This window comes from Mixophyes fleayi, chromosome 9 (genome assembly GCF_038048845.1).
Source record: "Mixophyes fleayi isolate aMixFle1 chromosome 9, aMixFle1.hap1, whole genome shotgun sequence".
NCBI lineage: Eukaryota > Metazoa > Chordata > Amphibia > Anura > Limnodynastidae > Mixophyes > Mixophyes fleayi.
Genome location: NC_134410.1, coordinates 55,356,336 through 55,376,845, shown reverse-complemented (window position 1 = coordinate 55,376,845; position 20,510 = coordinate 55,356,336). Strand labels below are relative to the sequence as shown.

At 37.0% G+C, this 20,510-nt stretch overlaps 1 protein-coding gene across 2 annotated transcripts in view; it reads right to left on the bottom strand.

Annotated features, from left to right (window-relative positions):
• Positions 1–20,510, bottom strand: part of TENM1 (teneurin transmembrane protein 1) — a 476,767-nt gene that overhangs the window by 252,676 nt on the left and 203,581 nt on the right. For both annotated transcript variants that reach the window (XM_075184364.1, XM_075184365.1), the window contains one exon: positions 6,410–6,650. In XM_075184364.1, the coding sequence (XP_075040465.1) occupies positions 6,410–6,650 (241 nt within the window). The remainder of the gene's footprint in view (positions 1–6,409; positions 6,651–20,510) is intronic.

Sequence of the window (20,510 nt, the reverse complement as noted above, 5' to 3'; positions counted from 1 at the left end):
AGGAGACTGAAATGAGATACCTCTTCATTTAAGATCCTTAATGAATCAGGCCATAGAACAAGAAAACTTGAAACTATATTAACTTTTCTGAACAAAATATTTCCCTGACAAACGTACAAGCAGCTTTTTAATAAATTTCTTGGCTAAATCTTAAGGGTAAATGTATCAAGTTGAGCGTTTCTGGCAGGTTTGAAAAGTGGAGATGTTGCCTACAGCAACCAATCAGATTCTAACTCTCATTTATTTAGAACATTCTACAAAATGATAGCTAGAATTTGATTGGTTGCTATAGACAAAATCTCCACTTTTCAAACCCGCCGGAAACTCTCAGCTTGATACATTTATTCCTTTGCCTTCTATATACAGTACCATAAGAACCAGCCATTAAGCCTTATTATAGAACAACCAGATCTATGTCCACTATGGATCACCTGGAGCATATGCTTTGTGGTGTGTCAATGATTGCATACATAAACCAATACAATCATAGTCTAAACATATTTTAGAACTTCATCATTTCATAACAAATCAATAGTGATGACATTTTGATTATGCAGAAAGAATATTTGGTGGTCACTTACAATATAATGTTAGACCAGATAGGTAGTGTATGCCTACATAATATAATATATGAAAATATGATTTTTTTCACATGATGTGTATTTGCTACAAGGCTGCTAAAAATAAGGCAAAATGTACTGTAATTTGAATAATCTGGAATCATTTTGTCCATATCGAACAACAGTATATAGTATATCTTCAGTTCCAGACAGTAGGAAGCATATGCCTGTTTGCTTAACATTAAATAGGGAAATTTGTACTGTGCAGTTGTAATCAAAAGAAATGTAAACAGAGATAACGGAGAGGGAAGAGACAGGCCAGGGGAACAGTGAGAAGTAGAAGCAGTGGATGGGGAAAACAAGGGGGGGAGTTAAAACAAGTAATAGAGGGCAAAAAAGAATATAGAAAGCACAGCTGGAGACAGCATAAGTGAGGAACAGCAAGTGACGGGATATAATAAGGGCTGAGGAGGAATCTGTAAAGAGGGATCAGAAGGATAATAAGAGAGGGATTAAATGAGCAATATGTATCCACCTGTAATATGAAGTTTGGGGAGGGGTTTCCAAACAAGGGGATTATTGTATGATTTCTTCAGACCTTTATTAATTAATATTAAACAAAAACATTAATTAATAAATACTGCACTTAAAAAAGTTGGGTATGATCATAAAACAATATGTGGTTGTATTCATACAATTGAGAGATATATAGAGGGAAGAAAATTTTTATGCACACAATGTAAATAGAGAATATGGCTTATGTCAGTATACACGTGTATATAACTTGCATAAAGCTTTGTGCAAGTTATATACACATGTATAGTGACACAGTTCCAGCCTCTTGTGACGTGCCAGCCATAAATAAACTTCCTCTGGCATGCTGCGAACAGTACTTTAGATTCCACCTAGTAGTGCTGAACACGTCCCTGGATGGCCCTAGATATGCTAATAGTTGTAACTAGACACAACACTTTGGCAGAGCAGGACACACCCTTTCAATGGCATGCCACTTAAGTTTTACTTGAGAAATCTCCCTGAAATTATTTTTCAAAAGTATGCAAGCATGGAGTACTCTAAAAACTAAATCATACTAAACAATAATAATAGCTAATAACAACAGATTGTTAATGTATGACATGCCAGAGCCTGGCAGGAAATGAGGTTACTGGCTATGCATGCTGGGAAGTTCCTGTTCTCTGTTCTGCTTTCTAGTTATGTATGAGGATGTATGTATGTTATGCTGTGTAAACACGTTGGGCCTGTTTCATTAAAGAAAGGAAAGCAAAAAAATGAGTAGCTTTGAACCTTGGCAAAACCATGGTACAATGAAGGGGTGAAAAAGAGTTTATTATTTTTTTACATAAGGAAAATACTAGCTTGTTTTTTATGTAGAATGCAAATACTTAATAGCTTTATTTTTACACTGACATTAAAAGTTGATCTAGGACATGCTCTACCCCAATTATAAATCTGTACTCACATTTTAAATCTACCACCACCTACAGTGCAACATGGTTTTGCCAAGGTTCAAAGTTACTCATTTCTTTTGATTTACTTTCCTTAATGAATCAGGCCCATTATGCTTTACTTCTGAGAGTTGTCACTCCAGTCTTTCTACTGCCCCCAAAAAAAACCTTAGAGATATGAAAGGGATTATGGTGATGTATGTGGTAGTGAAGGAGAGGGTAAGCGGGGAAAGAGGAGGGGGTGTTGAAACCGAGCCCGGTGCCACCAGCGACCGAAGGGCATACAAAATAAAGCATTAAGCAGCTACAAGCATGAGATTTAACAAGTTTCAGTTAGACAAACCTCCAGAAAACCCACCAGACAAAAGAAGATTGTGAGAGGCGAGATCGCTCATACCGCATGTATTTAAAAAAATCAATAAATAATAAAAGAAATGTTGCAAAAAAAAACAACCTTTTCTCCATCTCAGTAAAAGCCCATGCTGGGGGGAAAGGGAGTACAACCTCTAGATATTCCAGGTTCAATGCTAAGTAGCACTATGTGGCTTTTGTGACTCCTGGCTGTGGGTACCAGGGAATTGGTAAATTAGTAAATCATGTTAAAATGTCTCCATATTAATAAGTAAATCATAATGGCTCAATTTCTCAAAAATTTTGTAATATTGCCCCCATTATTGAATAAAAAAATCGTAATGCCCCTATTTATTTATTAATTAAATAATTTATTTCCACATTTATCAAAGAAATAACTAGTGACTCCAATTTCATACAAAAATATATTATTGGTGCCCCAAAGCAAAATGAGTGGTAATGTCTGGTAAGCCTGCCTAATTAATAGATGGGCAGCCAATCAGGTGGTCTCTCATCTGGCCAGGTTTACCCAGAGGGACCCAGTGCTTCGCAACATAGGTACCAGTCTCTCTATGGGTGGGGGCTCAAAAGTTTGTTTGGGCACCTAAGGTGACTGGCCCTGGTGCTGAGGAGCTGTTCCAAAAGTAGAGGTAGGTTGTTGTTTTAATGGCTAAATCAAATGTGTCTTGGGCTGAATTGCATGTGATTTAGGGATTTTGAAACTTCCACGCATCACTACACAGCATTAGTGGTTTGGGGTTTCACCCTCCAAACTGCTGGAGAGTAAATACTGCGGTTTTGGAGGGCAAAGTTGTAATGTGCAATGATGTTCCACTGGACATCAACACACAATGCGCACATTGCAACTTTGCCCTCCAAGCAGCAGTATTATTACATATAGCATTATGGTTTCTACATAAGAAACACATGGATGGAGATTTACAAATGTTTAATTTTTTTCAGGTTTGAAACCGCCTAACATCACTATGTGAGGCGGTATAAAACCTGATAAAATTAAGCATTTGCAAATCTCCATCCAGGTGTTTCTTATGTAGAAATCATAATACTATGGGGCATATTCAATTGTTGGCGGTTTTCGCCGTGGAAAAAGTATTACTGTTATTACGGTAATACTAAGCCGGATTTCAGCTCTCAGCTCCCTGAGCTGCGAGCTGATATCCAGCGTGAAATGTACCGTAATAACGGTATTTATGCGCACTATTACCATAATGACGGTAATAGTGTGCGCGCCATGTTACTTTAGGCAGTAACGCCAACAATTGAATATGCCCCTATATGTTTGAAATAAGATTGAGCAATTATAGTATGCAGGAATAATTTGCCTACATGTGAGGATCAAATGTTGTTCTCAACTTGTTCCAACATCATTACTCTAATTTCATTTTCTCTCTCATCTTTATTTTCATTTCTCCTAATTTCATCCATACTCACAACTTCTCCCTCCACTCTCATCTTTTCATTTACTTTTTTCCTCTATTCATGTCGCCTCCTCTCACCTGTCCTGACCATTCCCATATTCTTCCTTCCCTCATCTATCTTACACTTCCCATACTCTTACTTCACTTCTCTGCTCTTTTCTTCTCCCATACTCTCACCTCTCATATATAATATATGTCATTCTCACTTCTCATACTCTCATTTCTCTTTATGCCCTTTTCACTTCCCATACTCTTACTTCTCTTCTCTGCTCTTTTCTTCTTCCATACTCTTGCCTATAATATAATATATAATACCATATAATATATGTCATTCTCACGTCTCATACTCTCATTTCTCTTTATGCCCTTTTCACTTCCCATACTCTTACTTCTCTTGGATATTCTTCTCATGCCATACCATTACTTCTCTTATATTCCATTTTCACTCCCCATAGCCCCTTACCTTCCTCCTACTTCACTCACTAACCCACTTTCAATTGCCTCTGTTTATTTTCTGTGTTTTCTCCTCTGATATATCAATGCTCCCACCCTGCTCATATTTCCCCACTGTGTTTTTCACTTTCTCCTTGTAAATTCCTTCCCCCATTTTGTCCTCATCTTCCACCTTCTACTATTTTCCCAGCTCTTTACTTCCCTGCTATCCTAGCTCTCATCTTTCATTTCTTCCATTTTATATTTTTCTTTATTTAAAAAAAAGAATCTGTTATGTGTGAGATCATTTGTTGATAGTGTCAGTTTTATTGAAATGTGACAAAGCTTTTACAATACAGTAGCTTTGGGGCATGACCTAGTTGCATATGTCAATTGGAGGTGGGTATTACATAGTTGGTGGTAAGGTCAGGTAAAAAAAAACAAATATATGACATGGAATAAGCAAAGAGGTGGCAGGCACAGTTCCCTGAGCTTTCTCAAAAACTGCACAGAGTGAAAGCATACAAATATGCCTATCACAAACATTTCACTGTTAGGAACAATTAAGCAAATACATATTTTAAGTTATGGTCACTGTAAATACAGACCAGATAGATTATAAACAGTTTTCATAATTTTATAATTGTTTTAACACCTGTTTTATTCTAACTAACAATATAGCTTATTTTAGACTGGATGTCTTATCCCATAAATATATTTTCACATTTTGATGAAGTTGCAACTGTGATTTTGATACTAAACTACAGAACTTTATAAGTAGAGAAGTATAGTCACATAGAGGCTGATACAGAGTTAGCCGCAATTGCACACATAATGAAAATTGTGTATGCTAAAAAAAGACACAAATACGGGCATATGTAAAGTTGCAATTATCACAGGATATTTGCAAGTCTGCACCAGTAGCTTATGTGCCCGGTTGTTGCCACGCATACGTCACATACAGATAGCCTATTTTTATAACTATTTGTTCTGTCTGCAAAATACATATTTTCTATTAGGCATCAATCAAAACTTCAAAAACCTCTCTAATACAGAAGATATGACTTGCTTCTTGCCCATGTAGAAAAGCAATACATTTGTGTAATCACACATATACAAAACCTTAATATATGCATGTGCAAAGAACAAAGCACCTATCAACAATAGCAGTCACAACCAGCCAATCACAAGTGGGTCGCTATTGCTGATGGCCATCATCATCATCCGCTATTTGCACCTGTCCCTGACCATGGCGTGTATATGCATCTGTATCCTGGTCCGCATCTGTTCACAATTGCACAAACAGGCCCTTCATGTGCTCAGCCTATATCCCTTGCTATCTCAAGTGGGTGGCTAAGTGGTTAACACTTCTTCCTCACATCACTGGGGTCATGAGTTCAATTCCCATGGCCTTATCTGTGTGGAGTTTGTATGTTCTCCTCGTGTTTGCGTGGGTTTCCTCCGGGTGCTTCGGTTTCCTCCCACACCCCCCAAAAAAAACATACTAGTAGGTTAATTGGCTGCTATCAAAATTGACCCTAGTCTCTCTCTCTGTCTGTCTGTCTGTGTGTATATTAGTGAATTTAGACTGTAAACTCCAATGGGGCAGGGACTGATGTGAATGAGTTCTCTGAATAGCACTGCGGAATCAGTGGCGCTATATAAATAAATGGTGGTGGTAGGTGTATCACGCATATCTGCACAGGACCACTTCTCTGCGCAAGATATGCTGCGCAAACTGGTCAGTACTCACTCTGCATCGGTCCCATAGTTGCCATAATTTCAATAATGTTCTAGAGACAAAAAACACATGCATACACAAAGTATTGATACATCATGAGCTGAACGTGTTCTTTTCTGATTTCCAACTTCACACCATCAAACTGATGCAGATCAAGTCATTATACGGCAAACTACTACTTGTGTGATCTGTTAAATAGATGCTTTAGCACTAAGTTAACTGTAAAAGCACGAAAACAGTAGGAACTTGTAGATATAACGATTATATTGCAGCGTGCTTAGTTTCAAAGCAAATTGACTTCCTGCACTAAACAACATCAAACACTGATTACCTTGTGTGAAGTAAAACAGAATAAACTGGTGATTTTTTGATACTGCAAATACAGTTCTTGCCAGAGTTTTCTCCTCTTTTGGATCTTACCTGGTCTCCAGGGGTATGTTGCTGTTTAAGACCCAGCTGTTATGCAGGTGCACGGAATCTTGAGTACTTGTGGGAGGATTGGAAACAGCTGGACTTGGCTGACTGCGAGATGTCATGGAACTTCTCTGGAGAGTATCCAGAGTCTGCGAAGTCTGTCGGCTGCAGGTGCATGCATGTGGTGGTGGCGGCGGAGGAGGGAGAGGCCTGAAGGTAAACTGGTTTCGTGGGCTTCCGGGAATCTCTACAACATCAAACAGAAAAAGTAAAGTAAAATAAATAATTAGAAGTACAAGCTTGTAACAGGCATGGAGGTAAATGAAACAGAAGCATAGATGGGATTCTCAATGAAGATAACTTTAGAGTTGATATTTTTCTAGACTTTAAAGAGTGGATATGTAAATCTTATGATTTTTATCCTGACTATTTTGCCTGTTCTATTTTCTTAGCACTACATACAAAAACAAAGGAACTATACAAATTGCTACTGCTTTCCTATAGTCATTTACATTGTGGCACTGAAATATACTGTATCATTAGTTAAGGGCTATTATGAAATCAATTTAGGTCACAGTTAACTGCAAACATTCTTGCAAAGACCCGTAATCAATGCAGCAAGGGACACATGGCACACAATGGAATCCTGACCTCAATTAATGAATGGTTAACAAATTCATGCTTTGCATATTGTATAGTAGCTCTACATAAAGAAATTCAACAGGAGATTATTAAATCTGTCACAAGCTGAACACATATGCAGTTTTTATATGGCCAGCTTAAATTATTTAGATCAAACTGGTGGCTGTGTGCGTTCAAACAATCTGAAATCCCAATAATCATCTGATTAATATCAATCAGACATAGTCTGGGTCTGGCTGAAGAACAGTGTGTGTATAATGGCATAATATGATTAAGTCAATTAGTCTGAGGGACTGAATCTTTCTTTACTCCGTTCTCATAGATTAGCTTTGGCTTATAAAAAATTAGATCTCACCACTTTGCAGAGCATAACAGATTCTGGACTAAGTTTAAGATATAGCTGCTGATGCAGAGTTGGACCCAGAACGGGAGTTTTTCCACCCATGTGCAGAACCATATGCATCTTGAGATGAATCCACGTCTGCATCAGTAGCATATGTGCCTGGTCTATAATAAGTATAATAAGTCATTGCCATTGTGCGTCAGTGGTAATCTTAACAGCGAACTACTTAATTGTGACATACTAAAAATACAGACTCCTTGAATTGTCGCAATTGTTGTTTGTCAGTTTTTCAAGGACTATGTATTTCTAGTATGTTGCCAATTACAGCAGTTGCGATTAGCATGTCAGGGTAAGTCTTGTCGGAATTGAGTAGTTCGCACTAACATACCCCACACCAGTGCGCTCCTGCTCCTGTTCTATAACAAATCCAAAACATACGTCTCCTAGCATGCTTATACGAGTGGTTATTTTCAGGTCTGCATATGCATAACATACATATATACATATTCGGGGTGATTCAAAAGTCGCAGTACACCCTTTTATTTCAAAAACTCTACAGGAATTGGGCCGAATGGCCAATTTCAAGATGGCGCCCATGTTTGGTACATACCGTAAAAGAATTTTGAATCACCCTGTATATATATTTATACAAGTACCCACTTTCTGGGCATGGGCACAGTAATTTCACACATGATATGCTACACAAACTGGCATCAATCCCACTCTAAATTAGCTCCATAGTGAATATATTAGAATTAATAAACTTATATGGTCACTTTCTATCAAATTGAAGATGAATTAAAGAGTTTGACTAGGATCTGTCATATCAGTATATCTGAGTATTCTGCCCAGAGTAGCACAGTAAACAGGACACTCTAATGTTATTGGTTCACTCTGCTTTTTGGAGAGCCCAAACTAGGTGTAAAGCTTACAATAAACATAATAAAAATGTCAAATGGTTTCATTTTTTATGAAGAATGACAAAAATATATATGTTTCATATGTAACTATATCATTATTTGGAAAAGTAACGGAAACAAAAGCCATCAATCTTGAATGCCAAGCATTTATGGGCTCTTATACAGATACAGTGACCTTCTGTCATCCTGTTCTTGAAATTGTAAATATTCCAACATGTTTTGAAAACGAAGTCACCATAGAAAATTCAGTATCTTTATAGTGAACACATATTGACATGAACTATGATACCTGAACTGGGAGAATATGAACGAATAATGGCAAAAATGACAAGTACAGGAGAAATAAGTCAAATACAGTAACATGTGGGGCCTGAATCAATAAGGAGATCAAGGCAAAAAGGAGACAATTTGATACTAGAGAAAACATGTTACAATTATCATCATCATTTATTTATTTATTTATTTAGTGCCACTAATTCTGCAGCGTTGTACAGATAACTCACTCACATCAGTCCCTGCCCCATTGGAGCTTACAGTCTAAATTCCCTAATATACACACACACACACACACACACACACACACACACACACACACACACACACACACACAGAAAGGCTAGGATCAATTTGATAGCAGCCAAGCAACCTACTTGTATGTTTTTGGATTGTAGGAGTAAACTGGATCTCCCAGAGGAAACCCATACAAACAGTGCTGTGAGGCAGAATCCACCGTGTTGCCAAGGAAAGCAAGGCAAAAATTTGATACTAGACAAACCATGTTGCAGAGCAAGTGGCTGCAAATTAGTTTATCTTTTTGCAAGTAAGAAAAATACTGCAATGTTACTCCTTTTTTTTGGCTTTGCTCTCCTTAATGACTCAGGCCCATGGAGTCGAATGTAAAATTAATGAATGTGCACATGGTAGACCTTTTATTAGTATGTGTGCAATCAAGGTGTGGTTATAAAGAGCTCCATCAAGGGTCAAGACTGTTTTCTAGAATCTGGTAACCTACTATCAATATAAATTTAACTGCAATTATGATATACAAAGGGATTGGGTACAGTATTCCGTCACTTGGAATACCGACACAGTATATTGATGAAAAAGACACTATGAGTATGAAAATGACATACTTGAAATATAGACTTACATTAACTGAGACAGCGCAGCTTTCCGAAGAGACTGGCATGTGAATGGTGCTAATTCCAAAGATACGGGATGCTGGCACTTGAGTTTGACGTCACAAAACTGAGTGACATGAAGATTGATTGATACATTTAAAGCAGCAATCCGCTGCCTAACCTTAACCCTAACCTTAACCCTAACCCTAACCCTAACCTTAACCCTAACCCTAAACCTAGCCCTAACCCTAACCTTAATCCTTAGCTTGAAATGCCGATTTAAATCTTCATGCCGCTCAATTTTCTGACGTCAAACTCAAGTACCAGCATCCAGTTTCTTCAGAATTAGCACCAGTCGTATATCAGTGTCCACGGAAATCTGCACTGTCTGTATTAATGTAAGTGTACATTTCAATTATGTTGTTTTATACTCATTGCGTTCTTTTAGTTGATATACTCTGTGTTGGTATTCCAAGCGCCGAAATACAAATTACCACCGATACAAAGATATTTGGCAATAAACACACTTTGTTTTAAACACCCCTATGTGGTAAGTGCTTTTTCTGCACATCACTTGAATATCGCTGATTAAATTATTCAAATGGAAAGTTAGTGGTGTAAATTTTGAGTTTGCAAGAAATACAAACATGGTGTGGTCCATTCCAATCCCAAATGATGGACTTTATTTTAATTCTGTATACTTATTGCATATGTTTCTTAGAACAGACTGGCAAAGTACATTGTTCAGTATTAACTTGATGGTTCAGTGCACTCTGTTAAAAAATTAATTATTAACTTGACCTAACAAGGCCCCTGGTCTCTGGTTATTATTATCACTTTTTGTATTATATTTGAAAATATAAATGAAATTATTTTTAAAAAATAAATAAATAAGTATTACCTCCACACTACATTATGGACAGCTAAACCTCCTCTCTATCTTTAGGACAGAGTCTTGATGGGATTTGATAGAAGCTGAGACTGAGTAGTTACAGCACTACTGGCCCTGGCCCTTGGTTTGAATCAGCCAATGCACACTGTGTATTGCTGTAAAGTCAGCCTGCCCAGCTGTCAGTCACTGTCTACTTGTTTAGTTAGATAAGCACCCCCACGAAACATGCCAACCTGCAGCAGGGAAATGAAAAAGATCACGATAGAAAACTAACCCTATTGCCTGTTAATAAAGAGGCCTGTAAATCATTCTAAATTCTTATAACCAGGAAGGAGCATTGTTGTCCAATGATGATTTAGAGATTTGAAAATCTTTATGGCCTTTGTTGCTTTTGATATCTTGTTATTCTTTTTTAAATGCTCTTTACAAAAGATATTAAAAATCTGCTGCTCCTGCACCCTAAGGACTAGATTTACTAAGCTGCGGGTTTGAAAAAGTGGGGATGTTGCCTAAAGCAACCAATCAGATTCTAGTTGTCATTTTATAGAAGGTACTAAATAAATGAAAGCTAAAATCTGATTGGTTGCTATAGGCAACATCCCCATTTTTTCAAACCCGCAGCTTAGTAAATCTAGCCCTAAATGTTAGTTGAGGTCTATTGCAGAAATAACTTAATTGTAATAAATGTTAACCTGCATGCTATAATCCACAAATGACTTGCATTTTTAAGATCTTCCAATGAACAATTCATTCCGGGGCTGGTTAAAATGAAAAAAGTAGAAGCGGTCCCTGTGGAGAATTAGTCTACAATAAAAATCACAGCAAACTCTTTCCTGACAACATGTCCTACTTTGCTTTTGATATTCTCCAATTATTTCCCTGCAGCAAATGCCCCCCGAGCCAGCTTACAATAATCATAAAAACTTTACTTGACTCTGTAGGGCTATGGAGAACAACAGAATTCAAGCATCTATTTTACAACTCTGTATTATTAAGTCGCTAAAAGGTTCAATCGACCCACTGGTTTTATAGAGAGCAAAGGAAAAGATGTCATTCTGTTCCTAGGAAACGATATCAATTGGATAAGTAGTAGGCACAGTGCATTACAGTACTGAAGGAGAAAACAAAAGCAAGCACAAAATCCAACATTTACAATATCAGTAAAAATTGGTCTTGTAAAATAGTGTTTCAGACTCTTATAAATACTCCATTTGGTACAATTATGTGAGAAACATTGCAAACTGTAATTTTAAAGTAAAATTGTTTACTATAACATCTTTTTAGCTTTGATTAACATAATGTTAACCAATGTTAAATAAGAAATACTTATAAAAATAATAATAATATACTAGTTATGTTTTCTTGTTATTGTGATCTACGGTGATGTCAAGGCAGAATATGGCACATTATTGTAACAAGGCCACGACTAGCAAATCAAATGCCAAATTCCACATAGGATGCTATTTTCTCCCATTGAAATCTAGCTGTGGACTCACCATTGTCAAATGCAGTGAACAGGCATAATATAGAGAGGATGGAAGATCCCCCAAATTTACTCTCATGCCTGATGATTGGTTCCAAAAATATTGCTTTTCATACAACCATTCTGAAAAGGATCAAAGTGTTATGGACACTTTTAATAAAGTATATGAATTCAATATCAATATACCAAGCAATGAATATGGCAGGTTCCATTGACACTAATAAATGCGTATTTGCAGAAAAATGGAGTTGCTCGTCTGTATTGAATATTTATGAAAACTTCTGCACCAGTAAAATGATGCGAGAAATGTCACATACAAAGCAGGATAGATTTATAATCAATATACATTGTTTTCCTCCTTTGCATCTTGTGTTCTTTTTTTTCTCATTTTTGTTTAGTAACAACGGGTTTGTTATCTTGAAACACATTTGTAAGAGATTTAATATTTTGTAATGCTGAGACATTTCTGAGGACCAGAATAAACCACGAACAACATCAGTCTTGACATGGCATCGAACAGGATAAGGAGAACATCTTAAACCAGAAAAATGCAACATGTTTATAGAAGCTGTACAACAGGTCTGTGCATTACATAGGGAAGAAGGTCACCTTATCTGCAGATTCCATTTGTCCTATTTCCTTCATGCCCCTTATGTATTTAAAGTACAATGGGCCTGATTCATTAAGGAAAGTAAAGCAAAAAAAAAAATGAGTAACTTTGAACCTTGGCAAAACCATGTTGTATTGAAGGTGAAGGTAAATTTAAAATGTGGGGACAGATTTATAATTGGGGTAGAGCATGTCCTAGATCAACTTTTAATGTCAGTGTAAAAATATATAAACCAAGTAGTGCGTCCTACATGAAAAAACAGCCAGTATTTTCCTTATGCGAAAACTAATAAACTCATTTGCACCCCTTGCATTGCAACATGGTTTTGATAATTTTCAAAGTTACTCATTTTTTTGCTTTACTTTCCTTAATGAATCAGGCCTAATGTTTTTTAAAATGTAAACTATAAGCTAAAATGAACATATATGCACTGCTGAATAGGTCTGACTACTTTAAGTTTATTTACTAATTTTTAGATTTTTTTTTTCTTTGGTGGTGAGATCATGTTTATATCTCCCAAAACAGCTGTAACTTCCTACAGCCTTTCCTTGACACCATAATTTGAACTGCTCTCCCACCAATGGGTAAATATAGTCACACATGTAGCATAGACATCTTTCAACCTCCCAAAAGCACTTTGCCTATTTTTGTATTGCTTAAATCAGTGAAGGTTCTTTCAGACTGTAATATCTACAGGTTTGTTTTTATGTCATAACCATCAACCCAGTTTGGGGATAACTTTCTAAAGTGTAAATTTTCCCCAGCATGACTAATCTGTAGTTGCCTATAATCACCCAGTCAGATTGAAAGACTCTTTTAAATATATATTTTCAACTGTCTTCCTAACCCAATTAGGATGTGAAAAATGATCCGCCAAACTGTGAATAATTTCCACCTTCAGTAAATCACCTATCTCTCTACAATAGCTTTATCTCAAGTATTACTCTATTGCAACAGTAATATACTTTTAATTTACTAAATAAAAAATATTAATAGTAGCATAGTAACAACAACAAAAACAACAAACATAATATTATTTTCAAGATATAACAGTGTTTTTTTTGGGAAGGTTGAACAGCTTGTTCAAGGTCACACACTGAAAAGGGATTTTGATCCAACATAATTTGAAGCCAAAAAATGTACTTGTAAGATACATTTTCTGAATTCTGTCAGAAAATATTCTGTGGTCTCGGCCATCTGTCATGTATTGCTACAAAACGCTAGAGTAGGAGTTATATTTTTGCTCTATAGTTTATTACCAGTTAACTTGATAGAGATATGAAGATGAGAATTTCTCTGTAGTCATTTTTTTTTATTTTCTATACAACAACTGTATACACAGTGTAAACAAATACAACTATTATCAGAAATGTTTTTGCTTGAGTTTTGTTAGTATGTAGAAGTATCACTTTTCCTATTTATTTAAGATGCCCAAAATTAAAATGAACTGTGAAATTAAACTGGTCATTTGGCTTACGTTGCTGGTTGTATTGGATGCTTAAATGTACAATTGTTGTGTTCAATTTACTAAAAATGTAATCTAACCAACAATTCTAACTAAACCCTCCAGCTACCAGCTTTCCTTCTGAGGTTTTGGTCTAAGCTACCTTCCAGATTCTTGTTGGTTGACATGGACAAAAAGCAAGCAGCTTTCTATAGTGGTATTATTATTATTATTATTATTATTACCATTTATTTATATAGCGCCACTAATTCCGCAGCGCTGTACAGAGAACTCATTGACATCAGTCCCTGCCCCATTGGGGCTTACAGTCTAAATTCCCTAAAACACACACACACACACAGACAGAAAGAGACAGACAGGCACACAGACTAGGGTCAATTTGTTAGCGGCCAATTAACCTACCAGTATGTTTTTGGAGTGTGGGAGGAAACCGGAACCCATGCAAACACAGGGAGAACATACAAACTCCTCACAGATAAGGCCATGGTCGGGAATTGAACTCGCGACCCCAGTGTAAGGCAGAAGTGCTAACCACTAGGCCACCATACTGCCCTAGTGGTATTGAAATGAATCTATTACATGAGGCATTACAAAGTGCCAGAAAAGTAAAGATTTTGTTTCTTTCGCCCGCACACTACGTCACTCACTTTATACTTCAAACTGTCGGCATGAACTGAAATTCAGGCTGGTAGTTTGTATTTTCAGACATAGGATATGATGCAATACAGGATGGTGGCACTGATTAGGTAGCTGCAGTAGGTCTGTTAGAAGAATTGCTAGTTGGGTTAGTTGGAATACAAAAATAACAATACATGGATTTACCTTTAAATTTGCTTATGTTTTTCTATAGATTTAATTATATATCTCTAACTTAATATACATGGTATTGTCTTAAGATTGCTCATATGTCTATGGCTGTAACAGCTAGTTTTACTTCTATTTTTTGTCATTTACAATTTGTACATCACTTGTTAAATAAAGCATTTAAGTCCAAAGTTTGATTCGATTTTTTATTTTACTAAACTGCTTATTTTTCATTCAAATTTGTGGCAGGCTAATTTGTATACATAGCTATAGAAGAGTAAAATAATTACTATAGCTCTATTGATACTGTATATTGTAAACTTTTTTCTTTACATTTAATATGTTTTGTTGCTTCACTGCCCATGCACTGTTCCCATTCATGCTCAGAAAAGCCATGCAGGGGGGCTCGGGAGGTGGAACAAACATTGCTGGGCCCTCCCCAAAATTTTGCTATGTTGTTTTCAGCTCCTGCATCTCTAAAAAAGTTTGTCATTTGTCATTTTTCCCTGTGACAAATACATGATTTTATCTCATTACTGAAAACAAATTAAATATTGGATAACAAGTATATTTTTCCAGCTTCTCCTAAAAATCATATGCAGCAATTAATATGCCATAGTCATTTCCAATTGTTCATTTGTTCTATACTAAAGTAGTTTGTATTAATTAGCCAATAAATACATCCTCTTTGCTGTTTATCCAATTATTCCAATATGATTTGCTTAATAAATAGTAAATGTAATTCTGAAACAGTATAGAACCAGGCAGGTACGGAGTAATCACATTCCGCCTTTATTAATTTCCTTTGGAAGATGCAGTATAAATACAACATTCACAATATTTTAATGAGTGCTCCAGTGTTATGAGAATTCTCAGGCTGCTTAAAATTATTCATTTTCTATGATTGTTTCAGAAGCTTTATGCTTCTGTTGGGAGTTCTGTGTTTATGTTTTGTGACGGCTGCGTCGACTATTAAAAAGCAATTTGGCTGACATTTTAGGTCTTTTGTTGCCAGTTTTAATTGGATTGTTCATCAAGCATCAACTCCCCCGTCAACTACAAAAAAAATTACAGGCCAATGTCAGTTGATAGTAATGATTGTTTAATGGTTTTTACCCTGTTGGTAGGCCAGGTTAGTAAGGATGTCTGTATGATTTGTTTCATACAAAGACCTGTAATTAAATAACTGAAGCATAAACAGTTTATAATATCTAACCCGGACATATTTAAAAATGCTAATAATTTAAGTAAAGTAATGCTCATTAAATAATGATCATTCTTTGCAATAACTTATGATGTATATCACTTCAAATTATTTTTATATTATGAATATAGTTTTTAAAAAAAATGCACAATACGTTTGTTAAAACAATACAGTCAATCAAAGACACACCAATCTGTAATAACAGACAGGCATTATAAACAAGCATTCCAAGCTATAACAAACTAATGTGACAATAGAGCAGGAAGGAGCTGGGGGCAGCAGGTAAAAACTTAGAGGGCCACGAGCGACCATAGGGCCACTTGTTGCCCATCACTTCTCATTTGTGTATTATATGCTGTAGTATTAATATACAGTAAAATATCTGAAATAATAGGTTTGAGCACTATCCTTTCACCAAAATGCCTCTATAAAATGTCATGCAGTGATCTACCCTGCACTGTTACTATTAAAATACAATTAAGTGGGTGGGGTTATTGTGACATGATTTGACACATCCAACCATACATACTATGTCAGTAATCTAAAAGATATATGCTTTGTCTGTATGTACTCAGAATGTGAATATGTATTAAGGTTCAACAATTGTGTGGTCATTGGATGCATTGTCACTATTCCATACTTGCCAACTCTACCGGAATGTCCGGGAGACTCCCGGATTTCTCGTGAGTCTCACGAACTCCCGGGAGAGTGTGGCAATCTCCCGCATCTGCCCACTTCACTAGGAAGTGGGCAGAATTAGATCCAAATGCCATGATTCACCGGGAATCGCGGCATTTGGCCCCGCCCCCTGCTGTAAAATGACGCGTTGGCGTCATTACGTCTCGCGGGTCCAACATGACACAAATTTTGGAGCCCCGCCCCCCATCACGCCCACCTCCCCCGGAAATATGTGCTATTCATGCCGCAGAAAAACAGCATTGCTAAGAAAATTCTCATGTGCAGACCACAAATTGTCCAACAAAACAGAGGCACAAGTGAAGACAGTGGGTCATCCCAGAGCCAAAAACTGGGGCGCACAGGCTGTGTAGGAAAGTGTGTACTTTCTAATTTGCTGGATGGAAAAGATTTACAATAAATTAGAAAATAAAAACATGTTTTTGTAAACCACTTTTACTGATATGTACTTATTTTTTAAAATCCATTGTGATGACAAGTTGACTGCTTCCAACGACTATCAATATAGCGCTAGATTAGGCTATAAGTAGACAGAAATCAACTTTAACATCTCCCCCTTGGTCACTGCAACTTTTTCCCTGACCATCTGTACTTTAATGACAGGTTGTTCGAAACCAGATTCATTTGACAATATCAGTGGTAGTCTACCTAATAATGCTGTACTGACAGTCGTCTGCACTGAAATGGCAACTGGATTATAGTTGAAGGAGAAATAATAGCTATAATAAAGGCTATAATAAAGCTATCTAATATTTAGAACATTGGTTTTCAAAGTACACCCCATGCCCGTTCAACGGTGTAATTTCTTCTATAACAGAGTTGCAACCTGTTATTTTCAAGCAGACTCCGTTTCACATAGAATGCAGTATGGGCTTATATATATATATATATATATATATATATATATATATATATATATATGTATATATATATATTTATATATATATATATATATATATATATATAGAAACACTTTACATACTATTTATTTTTTATTTTTTAAGCTATTTTACCCTTTTCCTTTTAAGATTTTCAAATCCATTTCAATAGTGTGTTTTACTACTTGCAATTTAATGTAAGATAATGGTAGCAGTGTCTCAGGTATGCAACAATTATTTAATAGTGTGCTCAGCACAACAGTCTATACAGTGCGTGTCAAATCTGTAAAGGTATTGCTTCATTGCAACACCCCTCTGTTCAGTAAGGAGCCCTGAACCACAAATGTCACTGTGACATATACATAGCTGTATACCCTGAGAAGCAGCCAGAAGGTAATTAATTAATCTAAATTGTCAAAATCTGCAAAAAAAACCTAGCTCCTAGATCATACAGCATGACAATCTCCCACCAGGCTCATAACCTTGTAAAATGTATATGCAAGCAAGCATTTTAAATGATGAAAGAGTACTGTGTATTACCATATAAAGGTCTACAGAGGTGATATCAAGAAAATGCTTGATTTAAGATGCACTGAGCTTGATCCCAGTTATTCACACAAGTTAATGCATGTTAGCTGATTAATGCTGTGAGTACGTGCAATGTGAAATTACAAGTGTGCATGCTTTTTGAAACAAAATAGTGCTCAAATTAAATAAATGCAATAAAATTATGCAAAATGCAATCACATAAGTTTTTAGTGGAATAATTAGTACATCCCTGCTTGCAGTTTCAACAAACATCAAGGGCCTCATTTAGAGCGGGACGTAATGTACGTCTAAGACGTGTAGGAGTGGGAGTGTGCCGCAGCTTGGTAGGGTATTATGAGTGGCATGCAACCCCAGATGCATCCCACTCGTAATACCCTAACGAGCTATAAGCAGTTCGTGCAGCTAGCTAGCTACTTGCGCCACCTAATTCCTGCCACACACTTTTAGTCCTTTTTTGACGTGTGTTGCGACTGCACCTTACTGCGTCCAGAATTTACTTACGGGGTCACACCCTCTGTGTCTATATTATACAAGTTCATGCCTTTACAATTCCGCGCTCCGCCATTTCCCTTGTAGTAAGCCGCAAGTTGTCGCAAGCGTAAATTGTAAAGATGCAGGCGCATATGGTGCTTGCTGCACATGCGTGATAGTGGTTTTGTGGTCGATGCGCCTAAAACGTACTTTGCATCCGACCCTAAATGAGGCCACAAATGTGTAACTGTTATATCAGAGATTTATCATTTATTATATAAAAATGGCACAAAAAGTTTGACAACCAGCAGGTGCATAGCAATATTTTTTGTCATTGGCACCAGCAGAATGTGCCTGGTAGAAGAGGGCATTTAGAAGATGCTCACATCCAATCCTGGGAAGATTCCTTTGAACAGATACACCCTGCTACTGCTGAACCCTCCGGCTAGTCATAATAAATATGCTTATGCAGCCAGGTTTTACATCTGCTTTGATAAACCAAAAATTTATAAAGGTCTTTAGTATTTCACATGTATGATTTATGCAGAAATAGTAGGTGTAAATAATAGTGTAATTTAGTGTGAACTTGACAAATCAACATCATAACATTTTCCATTTAATTTGAAAGCTTACTTTTCACTTTGGAAAGGTAAGAAATTAATTGAGCTTTTATCTGTAAAGCCACATTAAGATAAGCCATGAAAAAGCTTATTATAAGATTTTGAACCAAACAATTCAGATTATTCCGTGGTATGCGGACAGCAGTTGAAGTAAGCTGTACCCTGGCTCAGATCTTTGCCAAGCTCCCACTTTTCCTTATTCTCACAAATATAAAGGATTGGATATTTCTGAATACTGTTGGCAAAAGTCAGAGCAGCGCTGAGGACTCTCAACTGGCACATTTCCATCCTCCTTTAAACATGCACTCATCCCACCAACTCTAAAGAAACCATCTCTTGATCTAGCCTCTCTTTGTAACTACCAACCTATTACTCTTCTCTCATTTGCTTCCAAACTACTTGAGCGATTGGTGTACAAACTCCTGTCTCACTTTTCTCCTCTCACTCCATTCTCAACTCTATGAAATCAGGCTTCCGCCCCAAATTCCACTGAAACTGCTCTCACAAAAGTGATTCATGATCTACTAAATGCAAAGTCTAAGGGTAATTTCTCCATACTCATTCTCCTGGACCTCTCTGTTGCTTTTGCACCTGTTGATCACCATCCTCTCCTACACACATTTCACTCCATTTGCCAGAACTTTCCTGGTTCACTTCTTACCTATCAAACCGCTTATTTAATGTTTCACCTCTGGCACATCCTCCCCTCCACTCCTACTATCTGTTGGGGTCCCACAAGGCTATGCTCTTGGCCCTTTACCTTTTTCATTGTACCCCTCCTCTATTGGAGAACTATTTTGCTCATGTGGCGTCCAGTACCACCTCGACGCTGATGACACCCAAATCTATATCTCTTCCCCTGACCTCTCCACTTCTGTACTATGTCGAGTTCAGGTATCTCCACATGGATGTCCAAACGCTACCTAAAGCTCAACATATCCAAAACTGAGCTTATTATCATCCCTCCTGCCAGATTCACCTCCTCCCCTCGAATCTCCCTCACTGTCAATAACACCATAATTTCCACAGTCTCCCAATCCTGCTGCCTTGGTGTCACACTTGACTCTGCCCTCTGCTTTATTCCTCACATTCAGACTCTCTCCCAGTCCTATCGATTCCACCTTAAAAACATTTCCAGAATATGCCCTTTTCTTACTCAACATGCGACCAAAACTCTTATCCATTATCTCATCATCTCCCGTCTTGACTACAGCAACCTCCTTCTATCTGGCATTCCCGACACCCATATATCCAAGACTGATATTCCTCTTTCACCGCTCCACATCTGCTGAACCACTTTGCAAATCCCTACAATGGCTCCCTGTGTCCTCCAGAATCCAATTCAACGTACTCACCCTTACTTACAAAGCCCTCTTAGATCTACCTCTGCACTTTGCCTCATCTCTGGT